The 23,009-nt window shown below is 41.6% G+C and overlaps 1 protein-coding gene across 5 annotated transcripts in view; it reads left to right on the forward strand.

Annotated features, from left to right (window-relative positions):
* The window catches only part of LARGE1 (LARGE xylosyl- and glucuronyltransferase 1), a 285,588-nt gene extending 262,919 nt beyond the window's left edge, over positions 1–22,669 (forward strand). For all 5 annotated transcript variants that reach the window (XM_040061698.1, XM_040061697.1, XM_040061699.1 and 2 more), the window contains 3 exons: positions 3,181–3,327; positions 8,451–8,646; positions 12,860–22,669. In XM_040061698.1, coding sequence (XP_039917632.1) covers positions 3,181–3,327; positions 8,451–8,646; positions 12,860–13,057 — 541 coding nt within the window. In that variant the 3' untranslated portion in view covers positions 13,058–22,669. The remainder of the gene's footprint in view (positions 1–3,180; positions 3,328–8,450; positions 8,647–12,859) is intronic.
* Positions 22,670–23,009: the final 340 nt, after the last annotated feature.

Consider the following 23,009-nt stretch of genomic DNA (forward strand, 5'->3'; position numbering starts at 1 on the left):
CTCTACATAGTCATAAATCCTTATTTTGGGGTTTGCAGGAAAAGGACAAGAAAGGAAGGTAGATATTTAATCAATACTACTAAATCCAAAAAAAAGCCCTCATCAGGATAGTGCAAGAATTACCTCGTTTACCCTGTGCTAGCTTGCAAAATAAGCAAATGTATTCCCTACATTATATCCCACATATCTGGCAGCACCAGAAAATTTTTCTGTTCCTAAATTTTTCTATTGCTAAAGTGTAACAGAACCAGTCAACCAGCAAAAAGCACCTCAACTCAAAACAGGAGAAAAAGTCAACCCACAGAAAATGAAAAAGTAGATTTGCTTCCAGTGGGAAGAAGTTAGATTTTCAGCTGGTTATCCAAGGAGAAGACCACCAGCCAAGTTATGAGAAGAAAATGGAAGGCTTTTTTTCCTCTAACAAGTCCTCCCAGCCATTATCACAGTTTTAATGGCCTCTGTTGTCCTTTGTCACTCAAGTTCAACATCTGGATGTTAGCAGTGATTTCTTCTTCCTTTTGCATCAGTCTTTTATGTTGCCAAGTCCACCTCAAGGGCAGGTGATTCTACTCAGAGATCAGTGCTGCTGGGCTTCTTGTCTGAGCGTGTCTCAACTCCCAGTTCAGTTTTGGAGAGCCCCTCCACTTTGACCTTACCACCTGTACTGGTTATGGCTGAGCTGGAGGTCTTTCCCCATAGCATCCCTCACAGTGCTGTGCTTTGCATTGGTAGCTGGAAAGGTGTTGATAACTCTCCAGAGTTTTGGCTACTGCTGAGCAGCACTGGCAAGCATCGGTGCTGTCTCTCCATCATTCTGCTCCCCATCTGGGAGAGGGCAAGATCTTGGGAGGGACACGACTAATGCAGCTGAGCCAAACTGAACAGGGAGAATCTGTGCCAAATGATGTCAGCTCAGATAGATATAAAAGCTAAGAAAAGGAGGAGGAAGGCAGGGCATTTGTTGTTTAGAATGTTTGCCTTCTGGAGGAACCACTATATGTGCTGAAGCCCTGCTTCCCTGGAAGTGACTAGACATCACTTGACAGGAAGGAGAAAATAAAGTCATATTTTTCTCTTTGTTGGTGCACATTCAACTTCTTGGTTTTGCTTTAGTAAACCGTGTATTCTCAACATACAAGTTATTTTCCATCTTATTTTCTTTCCCCTACCCAGCAAAGGAGGGCTAAGAGCAACTTAGTGGGTACTTGATGTCCAGCCAAGGTCAGCCCTCCATACCAACTTGTGCCTCAGATGCTCACGTATCTCTTGAAAATATTTCTGAATATCCTGCTATTTTATTTCACTCTGGAAGTATCTCCACATCTCTGTGTTTCCCTGTATGCACTTCAAGCATCTTGTTTCCAGACATCTTTTTCTCTTTGCTTTCATATTGACCTTTGACAGTGCAAGTGATTTCAGGTTCTTCTATCTTCTGTGCTTTTTGATTTCTTCCTGAAGGGTATTATCATTTATTCCTTCCAACAGTTCAGCATTGACAACTTTATGAAATATGCAGGTGACAAGAGCAGCTGGGAGTGTGCAGAAAGGATTGCTGATATCAACAGCATTTTTGTGGTTATATCCCATATCTTCGAGAATAAGTCACATTCAACACTAGATTCAACACAGGTTGTTCTGACAGTTTCTGCTGTTATTTGTGCTTGATACCTGTGCCTGCTGCTGCTTTGGTCAGCTTCACACTGTAAACTTTGGTGGGCAGGATTGTTTCCTGCTCTTGGACAGTGCCAAGCACAGCAAGGCCTTTGAATTTTACCTAGGTCTTTTAAGCTCTCCATAAAACCAAAGTTATAGTGAGAGCCATAAATGGAAGCTGCTCTTTCCTTGCAGAGCCCAAAGGATGAGTATTGCTACAAATGTTACCTACTCCCTCCTGGAACTGAATCCCCGAAGCTGTACTTCTCAAGGCTGATAGATTGCATAGAGACCAGAAAGACTTCGATTTTGGAAAATAATCTGTATTAGTTTCCCCTGCTCTCAAAAGTGTGAAAGGGAAGAAATATTTAAAAGCATCATAAGGACTGTATACTGGCACTGCTCAACAACTTTGGAAGGTCGCAATCGCTGATTGTGAAGGAGTCACCTATTGACATGTGGATATTTTAGCCTCTAGTGATGGTGAGGGAGAAGCTAGTGAAGAAAGTACGAAACCAATTATGATAAGATGCTGTTAAAATCCTTCAGATGTGAAAAGTTAACTGGAGTGTGTTAGGGGGTCTTTAAACAATGCAAACTTTGCAGTAAGGAGCTGAGAACAGATTGCTTTTTTATAGAACAGGCCTATAGGATGGTATGAATTCCCTAAAATTCAGATTTTATTAAGTAGTTGTGCTCATCTTCTTTTTCTCTGACAGCAGTGTAAATGAATTCTAGGTATTCTGGGCCCAGAAAAATGGTTTGTTTGGTCCTTCTGTTATTAGGACAGTGATCCCAATTCCTTCAACTTAAAAGGCTGTAGAGAGTTTGCTGCTTATCAGTATTGTCCTTGATTGCATGTTGCAATAACATAAAAGTCAGGACAGTGAATCCTGTTAAGGGGAACTGACTTTGACAGGAAGAGAGAGGCATATTTCTGGTATGAAATATGGAGTTAATGAAAGGAAAATTGAGACAGAGTTATTTCTAATGACAGGCATAGTAAGATTCAGTTAGGGGATGGAAAAGTAACTTCTTTTTTCTTTGAGTTTTAGTTTGTTAGGAAAGAATAGGCTGAATGCCTCTGGCAGGCAGGATGAGAGATTGCTAAGCTGCTCCTCTGCTGTGACAGTCGTCCCAAGGCCCCTGCCTGGAGAGAGCTGTGCTGTGTGAAATGAGTATATGCACACACACTCACACACCAAAACAATCTCTGCGCTGAGCAACTTGCAGCAGAAAGAAGGAAAAAGAGAGGCATTGCAGTCCATCCAGTGTAGAGCACTTCTCTGCTACCAGCAGTCTCTCAGGGCAGCATTGACCAGTCAAACTCACAAGCCCATTTGGAATTCTGTTGCTCACTCTGCTCTTAGAGCAGCAGACCAAAAGCAGAAGAAAATCTGAAGCACCCACAGGAAAATACATGGGCCATAGTTTCATTTATAATATCTTAACTTCCCATTTTCTGTACTTTCTTTTGAAAAGCTCAGTGATTTGCTCAGTTGAAAATTTGTTGTTTCTCTTTGCCAGGAAGTCTGTCATCCAGCTGGACCTAGCTAACACCAAGAAAGCTCTGATTGTACCCGCCTTTGAGACCCTACGCTACCGCCTCTCCTTCCCCAAGTCAAAAGCAGAGCTGTTATCTATGTTAGACATGGGAACCCTCTTTACATTCAGGTAATGGAAAGTACTCTTGAACCTGTGGTCGTTATCTCTGGTTTTTATGTTCTTTTGAATATATGGTTCTTCTCTCTCACTGTCAGCTGCATTAAAAAATTATTTGAATTTTTTTCCCTTCTCATAGAGAGGCAGTGAACAGAATCATGTGGATATATTCTGTCTGTAAGCTCAGCATTTTATCTTGTATTACAGACCTCTACTGAAGGACTTCAGTTGCTAAACTGAATTTGTTTATTTTCATCATTTTTTATTGTGCTACAAAATCAAGCGTGACCATTACACTCAAGTGCATGTAATTTACTTTTTGGCTGCCAAACACTGTCTGGGTAGCTGCATCTTCTCATGTGACCAAAAGTAATGTATCTCTGTCTATTGGTTCTCCTCCTTACTGGAAAAACAAAGTCAGGCTTGTCTTATGCTCTTTTTAAGTTTGAAACAGCTGCTTAAATACCTGGAGTTCCTCCATGCAGAGGTAAGAGAGTACTCTGACTAGAGGCTAAGAAGCAGAGAACACCTAAATTTGGAGCTCTTCTCTGAAGCAGACTTCTTTTGTGGCTGTGAACAAGTCACTTCTATTATCTGCCAGACTTCTCAGTTTTAAAATGCAGCTACCAGGGGTTAACCATCTCTTGGGTGTGTGTGGTAAGGTCTGATTAGCAGACATTTGTAAAGCATCCTAGCTATGGGAAGAGTACAATATGGCCTTATGATGTTGCACAGAGAGGGGGCTTAGGAGGCTTGCATTCTCTTCTCAGCTCCACTACTGCCCTGCTGAGAGGTGCTACAAGAATCACTTTGCTTTCTTACATCTCTGTTCCCCATCTCTGAAATACAGGTAACAGTGTTCACCTCTCCTTTTTGCAGTATTTTGAGACCTAGAGATAAAAGCTATGAAAAAGCTAGGCATTATCCATGGCTGGAGGAGCTTACTATCATATCTCTCCCATCATTCTCTTACTTTAGAGCTTTCCTCACGCTTTTCCTATTTCCTATATTGCACACCTGTCTCATTGCAGCAGCCACTCTTCCCTCATACAGTTGCATGCACATGCCATAGCAGACAGCCTGTGTGAGTCTGGAAAACATAATTCTGATCAGTGTCAGAATTCTACCAGTGGCTGCCTTGAAACAGAAACTTGAGGTGACTGAGAGAGGCATGCCTCTGGAAAATTTCTTAAGGATACTGATAGAGCAAGTCCTTTTCCCTCTCCCATCATTCTTTAATGTACAAAAGACATAAAAATTAACAAGAGATCTGATAAAAAATAGTTGTCTCTCTTGTAGTTGAGAGAAAAAGTCTTTCTTGTGGAAAATACACTCAGGATTTTCAGATGTTGCATTCCACCAGCAGACAACTGCACAGTGGTGGCCTTCCACTGCAGATTTCATCTTCAAGCTATACAGCATATTGGTGCGTTACGTACACAGCCAGATTTGCAAATCCTTTCTCAAGTTTCACTCAGGCAAGAATGTCTTTAACATCAGTGGGAATTTTTCCAAAGCAAGGTTAAATAAGACTTGAAGGACGTGCAGTTTATAGCTGGTGTACATATTAATGTAGGATACATTTAACAAATGCTTCCCCAGTTTGTTTTGGCTCATTTCATTACTCAAATCTATCGACAGCCACAAAGCATCTCTAGGTGTGCTCTCGGCTGAGAATTTCCCCCTCCACCTTCAAGGTGCTTTAATAATGCTGCAATTTGACGCTGAGCGGGTGGGAGTGAGCTGGGGAGGACTGCTGTGACAGTGATTGCTGAGAGTGCCTGCAGCATCCCAGTCCCTCACACCACACAGTAGATTACAATCCTTCCCTCACTGAAATTGCTTTTGTCACCTCTTTTTGAAATGGTGACCTTTTCTACCTCGGGCAGCTAAGAAGTACACAACGGCTCTCAATTACATCCCTCAGTCTCCTGCAGAAGAAAAGAGAAGACAAGTGAGCAGCATCTGTGGCTGGCAAGGTGCGCTGTGCGAAACCTCGGCCACAGCGGGGGCTCTGTGCCAGCTCACTGGCTCCCTTGGCAGCTGGTGGCTGGGAGGGTGCTCCTGAGGATGTGCCTGCTCAGGGTCTGGGTAAGAGCTGATGAGCCACAACTGCACTGCCAGGAGAAACCACAGCTGGCAGGAGACACATCATCATATAGAGAAAATATAAAAAGCAATAACTGATTAACTAATTAACTGATTGCATCCACAGTCCAGCAAAATGTTTAAGGATCTGAGAACAGAAGTGGGAGAGTTCTTCTTTCACCAAATCATCTTTCTCACTGAAACAGGAAGCTTAGAGGAGGCAGGGAGGAAGAACACTCTGAGAAAAATAACTACTTAATTTTGCTAACTTTAGCAAAGTTTACCATAGTTTTGACATTTTATTTTAAATAAAAGCAATTAGTAACAGGAGTAAAATGAAACATTGGATCCAGATTGGAGGAGGAGGGGTTGTGGTGTGTTCCAGTTGTTTTCCATAAACTGTGGAAAGAAACTCATCGTGATTTTAGGGAGATCGAATTACTTGGTTTGGATTTGTCGGAATTGCAAGCATAGTGAAAAATACGTTGTTACCAATTTTCCCAAGGTTCTCTGGGGATTCAGTCAGATTGAGTGGGATCTTAAAATTCAATGTGTATTTAAATCTTGAGTGAGAAGGGCCTGAGCAGAAAATTACATTTATTCATTTGTCCTGAGAGATGGAATACCAGTAATAGACAGTGAACCTCTTCTCACAACTGCATCACAGATAGTAAAGTCTGTTGGAAACAACTCATCCTTTATCGGGAGCTCCCTCTCTATGGACCTCCATGGAATGATGTCTGCTTATCTTTCTTTGCAGTACAGTTCATGTAATCAGCCACTGACCAAGACCTAGTTCCAGCAGATTATCTGTGTATGAAGCCATATATATTGTATGTACAGATATGTGTGTAATCCAATAATACTCTCACAATGCTTGTTTTCAGTCTAACAGTCTCTAATTACTCCTTCATCACTATTGTGTGTACACCTCATTTGAGCATCCTATACTCTTTTACTTTTTTTTTAGGACCTTAGCTGTCCTTTTGCCTTTCTCTTTCCTTCCACTCACATCAGTCACTCTGAAGAGGCAAGTAAATAACCTCTGTTGTTATTTAGTTTTGTACAAGCAAATCTACTCCTTCCTTTCTGTTTTGTTTTGTCTCTGCAACCCCAGTTCCATATTTTCCTTTAATTGTCTCCTCCCAATTATTTATTTTTCCTTCCTAGTTTGCTCTCTTGACTCACAGAGGTTATACTTGAGCTGCTGTAGGTGCTTACACTGATATTTCCAAGAAGATATTGAATTCTTTTTATGGTTCATATCTTGTTACCCCTTATTTAAATCAGTGGGAGAGTGTTACTAGAATAACAGCAGCATTTAGCTGCTTCTCTGGATGAATCTCTCAATTAACCAAAGTTTGTATGGGGCTTTGAAGATACAAATCATTTCATAAGTGTTTAGCAGTCATTATTATTGTTATTATCATAATTAATTTCAAAATGCCGGTGGCAGGATTTTAGAAGATACAGCACCCTCCACAATCTTATATCAATTTAAACCCCACATTGTGACAGTTGAGTTTGGGTTTTTTTCCAGCATAGATAGCTGCACACTTGTGACTGGCTAGGTTAGCCACTCATCTCCAAAAGAGGCCAAAAGAAGGGACAGGTTTTTTTGGCAATGATTCCAGTGGTCATTTAAGGGTTATAAACATCTTTGTGAATCGGGCACTGCTTTCTAATAATCTCTGGAGAATTATTTCACTGTCAGTTTTTTTAATACAGAAGGAGTTTGTTTTTCCTGGTCCCTAGGCGAGCTGTCTGAAGGTGGTGAAACCTGTTTCCAGTTTAGAAATGCAGCATACGAAGGACCCTACATTACTTGTGACCCCAATGCCATCCTAATAATTCAGTCTTCCTGCACTGCCCTAAACAGAGAGTCATCAAAGCTGAACACCTCTGATTCTCCTGTTACAAGCCATGCAAATACGTCCTAATGAAAACTCGTAGGCTGTGATTTTATATTCCTGTTTTATTAGCAATGGCTTACAAAGTTATGAGAATTTCTGGGATTGAAACATTACGTCATCTTGTAATTTTGCAATATTTAATGCTCAAATCCCTTCACATTTAGCATGTGAGTCATCCCTGTGAATTCATCTCTGTACCTTACTTTACAAATTGGCAGGATATTTGTTTTGTCCCTTCTGTTGCCTATCTATCTCAGTGCTGTAATACAGATACCTGCTATGCCTTTGTTTCATTAATTAATATATGAATCTGTAGAAAGAGCTTGTCTCATTGATTTTCGGAAAGTGTTAGGATAATGTGGCTGTGCCTCTTCTCGCACCGCCACAGGATAAGTGGGCGAGAGAGTCATTGACCCTGGCACTAATGCGGTGCAGTCAAGCTGTGCAAGGAAGAGACCTGCTGTGACCTAAACAAGACTAGCAAAATATAAAAGGATCTCTTCCTGTAAATCAAATTGATTACCTTACTGAAGATCACAGGAGTACTCCCCACAATGTAGAACTTAGAGTAGAAAGCCTTTATGTAATATTTTACTTATTAATGTAATTATGCAACTTGGGTCCTGCTATAGTAATAACTAATTAATAAAATGAAACATCTATCCAGAGCGGCAGGTGTCTCTTATGCAAATGATAAAATTGCCTTTAAAACATATTGTGAATGTCACCATGGTGGGGAAATAGCTGATTTTAGGGATCTTGTCTGAGCTGCAGATTTCCACACCGATTTTAGAGCACCGACCGATGCAGCTGCTTGGTTGCTAGGAATAGACACAGCACTTGTAGTGCAGATGAACTGACAGGGTACTGTATAATTGTTTCTCACATTAGCATGAGGTACTGTTTTCACACTATCCTTCGCCAACTAGATGTGTTTAAGCATTGAGCTCTGGGAGGCATGCTGGAAATAGTCCTAGAAATGGCCTCCGACGCATCCTGAAAATGATGATGTGAACTGTAAGCTAATGTCCTTATTTTTGAGCATTTCATCTAACAGGTAATACTTCGTTGCCTCGCCAAGATGCTTTCTATCTAATTGCCTCCCCACGTCCCTGCTGTTTATGTCTGTTCCAGGTACCACGTCTGGACGAAAGGGCACGCGCCAACAAATTTTGCCAAGTGGCGAACAGCCACCACTCCCTACCGTGTGGAGTGGGAAGCAGACTTTGAGCCGTACGTCGTCGTGAGGAAGGACTGCCCGGAGTATGACAGGCGCTTTGTGGGATTTGGCTGGAACAAAGTAGCTCACATCATGGAACTGGATGCACAGGTGAGGAGATGACACAGGAGTATCTCGCCCAGGGCTCTGCAGTAGGGTTGTTACAACAAAATCTGTGTCCTGTAGGAAGGTGTCACACTTTGCATCCCCAGAATTTCATCTGGCCTTACTGAGCTCCTTAATGAGTGCTTCTTGAGTTGGGAACACTCCATTTAATGCTTGTCAAGTATTAAATGAAGAACTGACTCTGAGTTCATTTATTTGTCAGTTCTAAGAAATTCACTGTTTGGCAAAGGCACAACCCCTGTAGTGCTCTCCTCCTGACCGAAGCACTGCAGCAGTTGTTGCCAATCCCATCACTTATTAAGGAACATGTAGACCTAGCTGGATTTTTTTCAGTTAAATAGAGGTTTGTGAGTCCCAAATGCTAATTAAGAATTCAAAAACTAGTCTTCAGTTGAATTCAAGGCAAGCATCTTTAATTTCTGGCTGGGATTTACAGCACATTTCTGCAAAACCTAGGTATTTACATTTCCAAAGTCTGGGGCTGTGATGTAGACTCTAAAGGATCCAGGTACTTGAGCCGTGGGCTACCTGCTTCTTAAATCTGTGACTTGGGATGAAGCTGCTGGGCAGAATTTATAATAATAAGGATGCAGAGAAAGCTCAGGAGTCCCAGACTGGCACCAGAGCTCTCCGAGTTGCCAAGGTCCCTGCTGCCAAGCTAGATCTTAGAGGCTGGCAGTGACTATGGCTCCATGTGAGCCCAGTGCTGCTGCTCACTGAAATGGCAGGATTTGCATCATCCTGCTGTTCTTGGACGAGGAGCTACCCACTGTGCTAATCAGCGAGGTCTGGGTCATGGCATTTCTTTTTAGTTTGGGTTTATTGTAGTTTTTTTCAGTTTGGTTTCATTCCCAGTGTTTGAACTAGTAGTATTTCATGCTAACCAAAAAAATAGGTTTTGGCAATCTTTATCCTCCTGTGATAGCTTCTGCTATGAATCTGGAATAGAGCAGATCCTTCAAGTCTTAACAGTTTATGTGAAGCAGAGCAGCTCAAGGCTTGGAGCAAGTTAGTGGGAGATTGTGTCTCTGGGGTGTGGGCTACAGTGTATTTGTGTGCAGGCATGTGTGGGGATATTTTCTACTTCTGCTTACAAAACCACATGGTCATCTGGGGCTGACAGGCACTTGCCCTCTGTTTGCCAAGGGCGTTCCCAACAAATTTATACCTACTTACCTTAAGAAAAAATATTACGGACTAGAAAAAAAATTGTCCTTTATATTAATGTTAATAATACTTTTTTCTGCTATAACACTGTAATTTTCCAGTATGCTTTCCAAGCACTAATCAATTAACCATCAGTTGTGGAGAGTGCCAAGGTAATGGCTTATTATTTGTTAATATGGGTAACAAGGCTTGTGTTCCCAATGGCAGCTCTTACCTAGCATTCAGGATTTAACTCTTCTGTTCAGAGGTGTCTGAACACCCAGCTCAGAGATTCACAAGTGGGAAATGGAAACATTTTTCAAATTGATCATAGCACAATTATTTTAAATGACCATTGGGTTGGAAATAACTCTGGGAAATAGTTTTTCTCACTCTTCCAGCCTTTAATACAGTATCACATTCGAAAGAAGTTTCATTTTCCTCTGTGGCAACATGGGTATTGGCAGGTTCTCCCACCAAATGAGCCTGGAGGAGACATGGGATGGCACAGCTACTTCTCCCATGGCATTCCTCTGCTTTGGGGTGTGCACAGATCAGGTTGCTGCCAGCTGTTTGGCTGGCTTCATTGCCAGCTGTTTGGCTGGCTTCATTACCAGCAGGCAGAGCAGCTTCTCAGTTATTTCACTGCTCCTCACAACTGCAGTGTCTGTCAAGAAGTCTGTTGCAGATCCCTTTCCAAGATCCTGTGCCACTGCCATTCCTCAGAGCAGGACATGGCCTGGAGGTAATCATCATTGTTATTCTGGGATCCTGCAGGTGGCCACTGAGATGGATGCTGTACAGAAATGCTGTTCTCCATCTAAAGAATTTGTAATCTAGAAGATAGGGACCTAGGTTCCTGCAAGTCTGTTGCCTTCTCAAGAGGGGCTTCAGTGTAGTAAGGAAAGGTCCTTAGGAAATCTTTCCCTACCTTTCCAGTGACTGTGCTACTAGACTGTGAGTGTCCAATTTTCCAGGACCCCAGACCAGCATATTTGAAAGGAGATTATTAGCAGTAGACTCACAATTTTTTGGAAGGCTTTATGTGCCTGAAGGCCATTTAGAGGGATGGGAACGCTGCTGTGCTGAACAGTTTGCTCTGCAGAGTGTAGACAGTCCCTGACCTGCAGTGTTACAGACTTGAGATGTAAACAGAGAACAAAGAAAAGGCTGTATAAGGGGGATGTATCTTCCTCTGCAACTCCAGCCTATAGTTTTAAGGTACCTTAGAGTCATTTTCTGTACTTTGTAGTTAATCAGCTCTCTTTACTCCATGGTGCCAGCCTTTGGTTTCACGTTTGGTTCCCCATTAGTCCTAAGCATTTTCTAGCTAAATAAATTCTGCCTGTGGCCATCAGATTATTTTGCTCTTGTTATACATTTTTCACCCCAAATAGAAGCTCAGAGGACCCCATTCCTGTATATGACAACCTTGCAAATTGGCATAAAGATTTACCACTTCAGCACTGTCTGTCAGGAAACAGGCATTCTCACAGGGAAGAAGGAACTGCATCTGCACTTAGCTGTCCAGCACATACATGTGAAACACTCAGGTTTATCAGCAAAAGTGTGTTTTTTCCCATAAATCTCTTTCCCTACTAAAATACTTAGGAGCACTCTGCTTCTCTGCTGCAGTTATTCTTTGTCTCTGCACAGACAATCTACAAGTGACTGGACATTGCAAGCCAGGGGAAGCTGTGCACCACTTCCTGTAAAGCCAGCATGCTCTGTGGCTGTTCCTTCCCTGGCCAGTTTCTTTTGTAGAGAGGGTTAATGAGTAAATCCAACAACTGGAAAAGTAGATAGAAACTGTGGGAGAAAATAGGGAATTTGCGTGTGGAGGCTTCAAAGTTTCTTTGTAATTTGCATCCAATGCAACTCAGATTTCTTGAAATTCCATATGAAAAAAGTGGTTAGGGTATTTCCTTTGGCTACAGAATAATGAGGTTGACATCCTTTACCCAGGTCCCTGCAATAGATACCTGCTTGTTGCATATCCTATGATAGTGAACTTTCAGCTACTCTAAGATTCAGGCTTTTTCAAGCTTTGCTCTAGTCATCATATGTTTACCTGTAATAATTGAAAGAATCTAACAGGAATAATTGAGATTTAAATCAACCATCATTTTTTTAACAACAAAAATTGTCAAACTTGGTCAGATACAAAGAGAATAAGTGAAGTACTTTTACAGGAGAAGGAGAGTTAGCACAGTATCTCAGACTTCATGAAGGAGAACTTAATTTGAGTAACAATGTCTCAAAGCATATGGAATTAGCAGGTTCATTTTCACACATTGCCTATAAATGGTATCATATTCCCCCCTTATTTCAGGTTTATAAATAGTTTTGGACAGTTTTGTCTCTGTAAGTATCTTAGCATATAGGCAAAGCAACATATGCCATGCAGTTTTGCCTTTGTAAATGTAGCTTATTCTAGCATCCCAAGCAAAGTAAATTTTAGGGGCAAAGCCATGTTTTTACATGGACACTTGAGACTCATGCTGTGTAGTCACAGCTATGTTGTTGCAATCTCACTACTGAAAAACCTGTGTGGCAGACATGGCTTCAGGTGTTCCTTTTGTACTATTTCCCAATTATTTGGCTTGTATGGAGTAAAATGTTTTAAAATAGTTGTTGTTTTTTTTTTTTACTGTGAGGGTGGTAAAACATTGGCGGAGATTATCCAGAGGAGAGGTGGATGCCCCATCCCTGGAAATATGCAGGGTGAGGTTGGTTGGGGCTCTGGCAACCTGATCTAGTTGAAGATGTCCCTGCTCATTGCAAGGACGTTGGTCTAGACTGTCTTTAAAGGTGCTTTCCAACCCCAAGGATTCCATGATTTTACAAGAGAAAAAAGGGAAAATAGATCTTTCAAAAAAACAAGAAAAAGCTACTTGAAAAAAAAGGCAGCTTATTTGAGATCCCGGATGGGTTTGTTGTTCCTGAGACACAAACCGCACTGTTAATACAATGGAGTTTGACTGTAGAGGTGCCAGAGAGGTGCCTTGCAGGAGGCTGGGATCACCCTCACAGCTGTGTCTTTGTCCTGCAGGAGTATGAGTTCACGGTGCTGCCCAATGCCTACATGATCCACATGCCGCACGCGCCCAGCTTCGACATCACCAAGTTCCGCTCCAACAAGCAATACCGTATCTGTCTCAAGACGCTCAAGGAGGAGTTCCAGCAGGACATGTCACGCCACTACGGCTTCGCAGCCCTCAAATATCTCACGGCAGAGAACAACAGTTAGCACTGTGGAGCCCATGTGTGGCCAACAGGGACACCGAGGCAAGAGCTGCTCAGCATTTGGGGCCTGGTCTTCAAACTGAGAAATACTTTCTGGTTTTTTATCATACTTGGCAGTTCTAACAGTAGAAATTCGAAGTGACGTGTCTTTGGACTGTGCTCATTCATCCCTTCCCCAACTACCCCAGGCCTGTTGGCTTTACACAACACTTTTGTGAGGTGTCTTCGAGTGGGGCCAGCCAGGTGCCCTCCGAGCCGCTGAAGGTGGGGACTGGGCAGGGGCTGGGATTGCACTCCGCTCTCTTGACTGCAGAGCACAGACAGACCTTCAGAATATAGGATTTCATGTTGTTATTTAATAATTTGACATACTTTTTATCTGTAAAGGAAGATCTTCGGGTCTCTGTCCTGTGAATTTCAAATCTGCACTACTCTAAAAGGGAACTTTTGCCTGTGAACTTTAGCAGGGACCCTGTTAACATGAATGACCTTGTTAATGCAGGATGAGCCAAAGGTCTGAATTAGCCTTGAAAACACAGGGGACACATATACAGTACTGCACTCCTGAGAAGGTGTGTTACTAGTTCAGTTGTATACATGATATTGGTTGGTCTTTTTTTATCAAATTAATTGTTTTATCAGGAAAATACCCTATATCCCACCTTGCCTTTGCCCCAGTCCTAAATGCTGCTCCTTACCCTGCCAAGGAAATATCTCCCTTATGTTTCTTTGCCATCTTCAGTTTTGGTGGTCCAGAAAAGAAGATCAGTAGCTCTGCCAGAAAGTGAACAAAACATGTCAGTTTAAGGTCCATTTTCATCAGAGCAACTTGTTGACGTGTGTCTCATAAGATAAAGGGCCCGGCTCTAACCCTTTATCTTTTTTAGGGAAGAATTGGATTTTATCCATAAGGCACATTGTACCAGGGGAATACTGATTTGTAGGCTCATTTCAGTGCTGTCCATCCATGAAGGCACTGGGCCTTAGGCTTTAAGTGGACTTCTTTGCTGAACAGTGAATATAAACTAGTAAAAAGGCAACTAGTAGCCTTGGTGCTCTCCTGCTGCCTGCTGCAAGGTCTCAGAACTACTTCGTTAAAGGAGTTTATAATTAAAAGGAGCAAACTGTTAGGATTAAACTCCCCATTGGACGGGGAGAAAAGAATGTGTTGGGAATCTGAGTGTTTGCTTGGACTGGTCAAGTTCACAACATGGGTACACACAGGAGTTTGCTGGAGGGCGAACAGGAACCTAGCAAGCAAAATGCAGAAAACAAGACACTGGACTTTTTGCCATTTTCTTTATCTTCAGTATTAATGTTGTGTTTACATGGGAGGAAGAGATGAGGTGCACTACCCCTTGCCGGGCTATTTGTAATTTCTGTTGCAATGTTAATAGAGAAAGCAGAAACAACTCAGTGAGAAATGTGTCTGTCTCCCTACCCCAAACAACCACATGTACCTATACCACTGCCTGAGCTGGGAAATGGATCCACATTGCGTTCTGCTCATGTTTTTCGATTTTGTTTTTCAGCCACTGGACCTTCTACTTTCCTCTCCACCTCATCCCTCTAGAGCTTGGTTTTATTTCTAACCTGACATTTTGTGAGAGATTTCTGTTATGGTGGAAACCACGCAGTTAAACCAGACATTTAAACTACAAATATCAGTTCATCATTCTGTGTATATATAAGAAAAGCCAAAAAAAGGCAATATCTTTGACAAGAAATAAAAAGAGGCAGGAGGCTGTGTGTAGTTTTCACTTTGTCCCCTGGGAGTGTTGGCTGCATAAGAATATATCACTGCGTGATTTTCCAAGGAGCTTTTTTCTGTTCTTAGTGGCTTTATGTAAAGATTTACATAAAAAGCTGGTGAGAGCTGGGAAGAAGTGAAATTAGCGCTCAGTTCTGGCTAAGATATATTCTTTTAAAAACATCAGAGTCTTAAGAGGTCAGTGTGCTGATTGAGAATGAGAAGAACGTTATCATGTCTCTGCAACACAGAGACGTGGATTAACCAGGGTGGAGAAAGATCCCAAAAGCTGACCTAAGAGGGGCTAACACTTGTACCTACATGAAATCTACAGTCAGAGCTTCAGTGTGGCCACCATTATGTTCCATATGTATTAAAAATTTTCATTTCCAGATGCACATTTCTCCTTGGCTTAACAACATTGCCCGAGGATGGACTGGATTGCCCTAAAGCAGCATAACCTGTACATTATTTGGCTGTACCATTATCAACATTCTTCTCATTATTCTCAGCGGTAAAGGATAAGGGAGCAGGGAGGTGATGTTTTGCTACTTGCCTGACTGTACAGTGAGTCTTGGGAACTCCTGGGTAGGCTTAGGTGTGCTGGCTGGTGTAACCAGCTCAGACATTGGCAGTAGGTACAAAGAGGCCCTTTTTTTATCCTTATAGGCACTGTACTGACTTATATCTGTCATGTCATGTTTGTCTCTATGCTTCATAATTTGGGAGGTGTGGGTCTTGGGGGTTTTTAGCACATTTCAAACAGTTTACCTGATGCAAGATAGGACTGCATATCTGTCTGTACTTGTCAGGCCTCCTCCAACACCGTGAAAAAATCGACCACCACCAACAAAAAATATTCCCAACTCAGTTATAACACTGTCTGTCTTCCAGTCGTCTTCTGCAGTAAGTATTTTCTAGTAACTTTGTTACTTAATTCTCAGTTTTCTCCTGAAATCTTCCAGAAATAGCAGATAAACCTGGTGACTTAATGCCTTTGATTTATTGATTCGTTCCACCAACTTCTCTCTTGAGTCTTCAATCTATGACCTCTCCTTATCTTTGATATTTGGAAAATGTGAGTCTCTCATTTAGATACCACTCCAGCACCCTCTCAGTGAAGCTGATGCAAATAAATCATTTAGACTCTTGGCAATGTCCTTATTGTCTTTGTTTCTTCTACTTGTTTGGGGTGGCCTGCCCATTATCTCCACTTTCTGCTTTTGGTGTACTGAGCAAATGTTCATTTTCAGTTTTAACTTCCTGTTGTTTGCTCTTTAGATTCCCTCTTAGCTTCCTCCAACTCCATCTTAACTGTTACATACCTTCCTCTCAGCTTTACAGAGTTTTATTTCTATTCTCTGAAGGCTTCCTATTTGGCCTTTCTAAAATTTCTCATTTAGTCATATCCTAACATTTCCTTGTCTTTGTCTTCCATTCATCCAAGGGGTACCATACTCCATGGCTGCTATCAGCCCTTTCTGTTTTAATCTGAGGATTTCAATTTTTCTAGTCCTTTTATTTAGAGCCATTGATTCTTTAAAAAGATACAGAGGGGGGTTTTTTTAAGTTTACCTTGAGTGTCACCCTACTAGGTTTTGAGGGTATTTTCTTCTTTAGCCTTCCTAAATGCTCACCTTTTCCTAATTAGGGGATCAGAAATAAAGTATTAGAGAAATTGGGCTCTTATCTTGACACATTTTGTTCTGTCTCCCTTTTCCCTCTCCACTACAAAACATTGACTTTTAGGAGCCATTGCAAACTTTTCAAGTCCCAAAGCCAGAACTGTGTATTTTCCAGGACTTTTTAACATTCCACCACTTTCAGACATAATTATTATTTCAAATAATAACCTGGTGCCTGGCACCTAGTCCTCCTACTTTCGTTTTCATGCTTCTCCCTGTGATGTAACAAGCTCTGCAAGTTTGGGTTTGGCTGAAACACTTATTTGATACCTTATCATAACCTTCTGATCTGTTTCCATGATTTTTCTCTGCTGTCACAGTAGATGTATCTATATAGAGATGTACACACACACACATACATATACACACACCTTCAAAAGTTTGGCTTTAGTTTCCTGTCCTTTTCTAGCTAAGGGTCATCTACCGTTTGCCTATCTTGCAGACATAGAAAATGTCTCTGTTTATCCAGAATAGTTCTTACAATTTACCAGATTTTTTTCCCAAGTCCTAGTTGCAGTAATTCCTTCCAGCCTTGCTAGTGGTCTATGTAAACAATCCGGTCCCATTTCATAATTTGCTATTATTTTTCTATTTGTAATCGTAGGGTGCCATGGCATGAAGGAATTAGGAGCCGTACTTGCAGTTCCATCACCTTACTTGGACTGAATATGACATATGCTCCCATTACTCCTGAAGTACTGATTTTTTTTCCTGATTGGCTTCACGTGGTTTGTTGGTAAATCATAAGCTGCACTTCCCTTTTACTGGAACAAGCAGAGGCACTTTGTAGTGTTATTTGCAGTAGCTGTTGCAGCAGAGTAAGCCCTGTGTTAGAGGGAAAAGCGCAAAACGCTGTTCAGAATCATAGTTGCTGTTTCTCTCCACAGGGGAAAATAAGGCCCTAGCACAGCTGAACAGTTTTATAAATGCCCTGCACAAAGCACATTGCACATTATTTTCTGGTAGGTATAATCATACATCGTCCAATTAAATATGAAAAATACATTTTTAATGTTCTCATTTTTATGTGCAGTTCTACCCAGAAGATAATGCATTTCCTTCTCTGTCTTGCCAGTTTCCCCCATTACTCCAGCCTGCCTAATAGCCCCATCTGTTTTCAGCTGAGAAAGATTAATGGCCAGAAGCACTGGGAGTCCTGAAAAATCAGCAGAGATATTACTCTTAGGCATTGCTCAGGACATTCCTTCCTGCTCTGCCAGATACTGTATGGGTGTTCCTCAGGTTTCAGGGCAGCAGCAGCAGCAGAACACAGCAAGCTCAGCAAGTGGGGTGAGTGTCATTATTTATGAACTTCAACCAGGTCTAACACATTCAGTGGTGGGAGTGCTAGAAAGAGAATGTATCATTGTTAGCTCAAAACATATTTCAATATTAGGGGGAAAAAAGCAGCTGAGTTTCTGCAACTCTGCTAGGTGAGTCTGGAACAAATAAGTCACTAGCAGACAATACCAGCCAATAATCAGGTATTTCTATTGCAGCATTGAAAATGCAGAAGCATTGGTAGCTCAATGAAGTAATTTTTTACAGTAGTAATTAATAATGTATATTTAGATGCTGTGTTTACATCCAAACATTTAGGTGTATTGGGGATTATTTGAAGATTGTTACTTTGTTTCACAATATAAAACTGCTTGGAAAAACTGCTGGCTGTGCACAGCAAATTATGGCTCAGGAAATGCTTACAAACCTGGATTTAGAAAAATCTTGCTTTTATATGAGTTTGGTTTTACGAGTAGTTTTACATTCCCAAAACAGATCACAAAGTCCTTGAGAATTTCCAAAGGAGTTGTATGTGCGTCGGTTGGCTGGAACATTTTCCTCTTACCTTTACTTGGGGTTTGGGATTTGTTCACAGAGTAGAATTATGATGCTGAGTTGAAAAAAATAATCTGGGAATTAGAAAACAAACTTAAGTATTTTTTTATGTGGTCATTCATATGAACATATTTGCTCAGACATGTTAGTGGATACTCCAGTGGAAGGGTTAGGTCACTGAAAGTGTCAGGATGCAAACAATCTGAAGCTCGGGCTGAGTTTAGTATCTGATCATTCATTCTGTGTAGTTTCTCCTCATATGGTAAGAGAAGCTTCCTCGCTCCCAGCAAATTACTGTTTCTGTAGGGCTAAAATGTCTTAAGCCTCTGCAACATGAAGTTGCAGAAGTCACTGTGCAGGTAGCAAAGGCTGCATTTGAGAGCTCCATGGTCCATTGCCACAAGTTGCAAGATTTCATTCAAAAAAAATGCTTCTGACCTGAGAGTAATTCTCTGACCAGGGATTTAGACGCCATACCCTCACCAGATATGTTGAAGAAGAGGTCCCTAAACACATTAGGTCTGGTAATTACAGCCAAGCTTAGCCTATTTCTGAATATAATAGCAACATAATTGTGAATCATTGGAAGTGTGAATTTTCAGCATTAACCATTATATCACAAGGCTTGTGATAAGGCTGCAGATTCAGTCACATGGAGGTTAGAGGATCTGAAATTACAGTTTGCTGGTGGAGTTGGTGATCTGCTCATAAAACTTCTTTCTGTCCCTTCACACAGATATAGTAGGATGTAGTCTGTGCACAATCCTTTGTTCAGGTTTTTTTGAGGGAGTTCTCTTTCTTTGCACAGAGTACATGATATTTGGGTGAATGAAACAGCTAGGTGTATGATACTTCTTTTTACTTTTTCTTTCATTGAGGTTTTTATAATATGATAGCAGTCTTAATTTTGAGCAAAGACAGACTTTTTTTCTCCCAAAGGATAAGTATGAACTGTGATTTAGGAAAATCAATTATCCCCCATGCTCACAACGCTTTCAGAGCAGAACACCTGCAGTTCTGTTCTGCAGGCTTTTCTCATGTGGAGGGCATCTTATGAAGCTGATGAAAATCACACATTCAGAGGCCTTGTAGCACTCACCCCCAGCCTACAAACGCTAACTGCTGAACTTGCAAGAGTGATGAATCCCAGCTCTGTCCAAGCACTGTCTGCTCCATCACTGAGACCACTCCAAAGACTGTCAACAGTCTGTCAGGTGAGCAAAGAAAAATGAAGTAAATAATTGCAGGTGAGGTTGATTTATGTAGCTAGATTTCCAGAGGAATAAGGAAGACATAAGCATTTTGAAGTCCCTCAGAAGATCTGTTCAACCCCATTCTGGATTTGTGGCATTCCTTAATGAATGCTGACCTATGTGGCCCACCTGCAGTAAATTCTATGGATTGTAAAATTCTTCAAAGCCCTGAGATTAAACTCTTCTCAGCCCAAAGATACTTAATTTTCTTCAATTCTTTGGATTCTCACACTGATCTTTTGCTGCTCTTAAGAAAAAGGAAAATAAGAAAAAATATATTAGCAGCTTGATAACTGTAGGAGTCTTGACTATCCAGCCTTTCTTAAATTGTCAGCTCTGAGGTCAATGTTTGGGGCAAAGCTAGGGTTAGTGAGGTTCGTAGAATTTCTTCTGTTCTGCCTGTGGAACTCTTGTTCCAGCAGTGCTCTCCAGTGGTGCTGTAAGGGAAGGAAGAGCTGTCCAATGCAGATTGATCAGCGAACTCTTCATCCAGTCAGATCTAACCATAGCAGCAGGAAAGAAGGAGCACCAACACTTGTGACTGGTTTTAGATGGCAATAGTGAATTCAGCATGAAATCTGTTATTCTGATGATAGACTTTGCTGAACTTTTCTGCATTTTAAACTGTACATTTCCTGTGAGTGACAGAGGCCCCTTGGGGTGAGGAGGAGATGGGAGTCAGCGGTTTGCTGGTCCAGAATGAGAACGAGAGATGTGTGTATTTTCCCTTGACACCTTGCCTTTACTAATTATATTAGCACCAATTAATCCAGCTGACCTGAGGCTTAGTGTTCAGGCCAGGCAGTAAGCTTCTGCTGTATTGATAAGAGAATAGACCGATAAGCGTAATTATATTTTCTGTCCATAACATCAATGAATATTTCCATACAGGTTCAAATGGCTCACAGAGAGTTTGTATCTTTATTTTTCACTGTTAAGGCTTATTCAAAGAACAGAAAAGGCAATTAAAAAAAAAAAAAAAACAACCAACCAAACAAAAAAACCCCTATTGAGTACTGTAAGGACTTACAAGGATTAACATTCACAGAGAGTCATCAATATAAAATATCCACCAAGTTAACCTGCCAGCTTTTGTCATACATGCAAAGAATACAGGCAATATCATCTTTCTGTTTACACTTCATAGAGTGAAGCAAAGGCATGTACTACAAACAACTCTCTGAATCAGATCACCCAAGACACAAATACTTTCTAAATTTTATTGCTTTCATTTCCATTTTCATAAGTGAAATTAAAAGTTTGAAAAATACTTTTTTTATTCATGTTGCTCAATTTAGATATTTATATTCACAGCTGAACATGAGTCAGCAGCGCCCTGGCAGCCAGGAGGGCCACTCATGTCCTGGGGTGCCTCAGGCACAGCATGGCCAGCCAGGTAAGGGAGGGGATTGTCCCAGTCTGCTCGGCACTGGGGCAGCCTCACCTCCAGTGCTGGGGGTAGTTTTGGGTGCCACAACATAATGGAGATCTAAAGCTCTTAGAGACCATGCAGAAAGATGCTGAAGGATTTAGAAGGGATGCCGTAGGAGGCGTGTCTGAGATCATTAGGCATTTTCAGCCTGGAGAGGAAGGAACTTGAGGGGAGACCTCACTGCAGTCTGCAACTTCCTCATGAGGGGAGGAGGAGGGACAGGCACTGATCTCTCTGTGACAAGTGATAGAACCTGAGGGACTGGCCTGAAGTTGTGTCAGGGGAGGTTTAGGTTGGATATCAGGAAAAGTTCTTCACCCAGAGGATGATTGGGCACTGGAACAGGCTCTCCGAGGAAGTGGTCACAGCACTGAGCCTGACAAAGTTCAAAAAGCATTTGGACAGTATTCTCAGGCACACAGTGTGACTGTTGGGGATGGTGTTTTCCTGTCAGGAGTTGGACTCTGTGATCCTTGTGGGTCCTTTCCGACTCAGGACACTCTGTGATTCTATTCTATTTATTTTAACATGTTGCAACTTTCTTCTGCCACTAAGCCATGTCCCTAAGTGCCACATCTACTCATCTTTTAAATACCTCCAGGGATGGTGACTCTTCCCTGGGCAGCCTTTTTTGGTGATTGACATCCCTTTCAGTCCCCTTCATTTCTTCTGAGAGTCAGTGGAGTGAGCAGGACTTCAGAAGAGGGCATTTCAGTTCACTTCAGCACTACCTCACCCCTTGCTCTGTGAGTAGCAGAAAAGGTTACACTGCTGGTAGTGAGCATCAGTTTGAGAGCTGCCTCCTACTCATTTAAGATTGCAGGTGCCAAAATCCCCTGGAAACTAAGCAGTAGTTGCTACAAAGCCTTGTACTCAATATTAGCTGACACACTTGAGAAGAAAAGGTGTGAATGGATCAGTCACGGGAGGGGGTTGATCTGTGGACTCCAGAGACTGTGCTGCGTGTTGTGACAGACAGCTTGTGCTAACAGCCAGGAAAGCACTCATTTTCAGCCCCAAAACCACGGGATTCATAATGGTGGTTAAAATATTACCCCCAGCCTTGGTGGTTGGGTTGTGCCAGGTTTGTTGAAGTGTGTCAGCCAGCACATTTCCAACAGTGCAGGCAAGAAACTGAGAAAGGGGTAAAAAACCCCAACAATGGCTTTTCACATGTGTTTCTTCTTAAGACTCGAACCTCATCTTTTTTCTCTCATGGCCAAGGTGATTTTACATTCTCCAGGGGAAAACTGGAATGCCATGACTTTTAGGGTGAGCTATGCATGAAACTAGGCTTGTCATTTTCTTGCAAGGCTTGTGGCTCTCCAACTCAGCCCTTTGAATTTCCCAATATATTACCTGACTGGCTGTCTTTCTGCTTCAACTCTTCTCTCCCCAGCTTGGGGAAAGATTTTTTAAGTAATGTTTCATGAAAGAGAAAAGAAAAATGTGTCTTCTTTCCTTATGCTGCTCCATCTCCCAAGCACCTCCCCCTTCATACTGAGGCAATTTGCATTTAACACAAACCATTTAATTTACACATAAGCTTCAGTCCATGTGTAAGTTTTCTAGGTGACAATTTTATCAGGGAAAATGCTGTTTAGATTGTGTGTGCAAAGTAAATGGCTTGTAAATATTGGGGGGGAGGAAAAAAAAAAAGTTAATTTTCAAATTGTGCAATAAAATTGTGAAATAATCCTCTCAATTCCTTTCCAGCGTCTGACTTGACACACGCTGATTTTAAGAGCATACTGTTGTTTCTTCCAATGGGAACAAAGAGAGAGATCATGAGCTCATTTGCTTTCAACTTAAAGCTTTTTATTACTTTTGAATTTTTGCATTGTCATTCCCTTTATATTGGTTTATTCCTCCAACCCTGGTTCAGTCAGACACATTAGTACAAGGTTGTTCCCACTAAAGAGAGGAGAATCCTCATCTGCCCAGACTTAATCATGTTTATCTGCTTTACTTGACCTTGACCTTTTTCCTGCTGTTGCCTC

The sequence above is a fragment of the Hirundo rustica genome, chromosome 4, assembly GCF_015227805.2.
Source record: "Hirundo rustica isolate bHirRus1 chromosome 4, bHirRus1.pri.v3, whole genome shotgun sequence".
Classification (NCBI taxonomy): domain Eukaryota; kingdom Metazoa; phylum Chordata; class Aves; order Passeriformes; family Hirundinidae; genus Hirundo; species Hirundo rustica.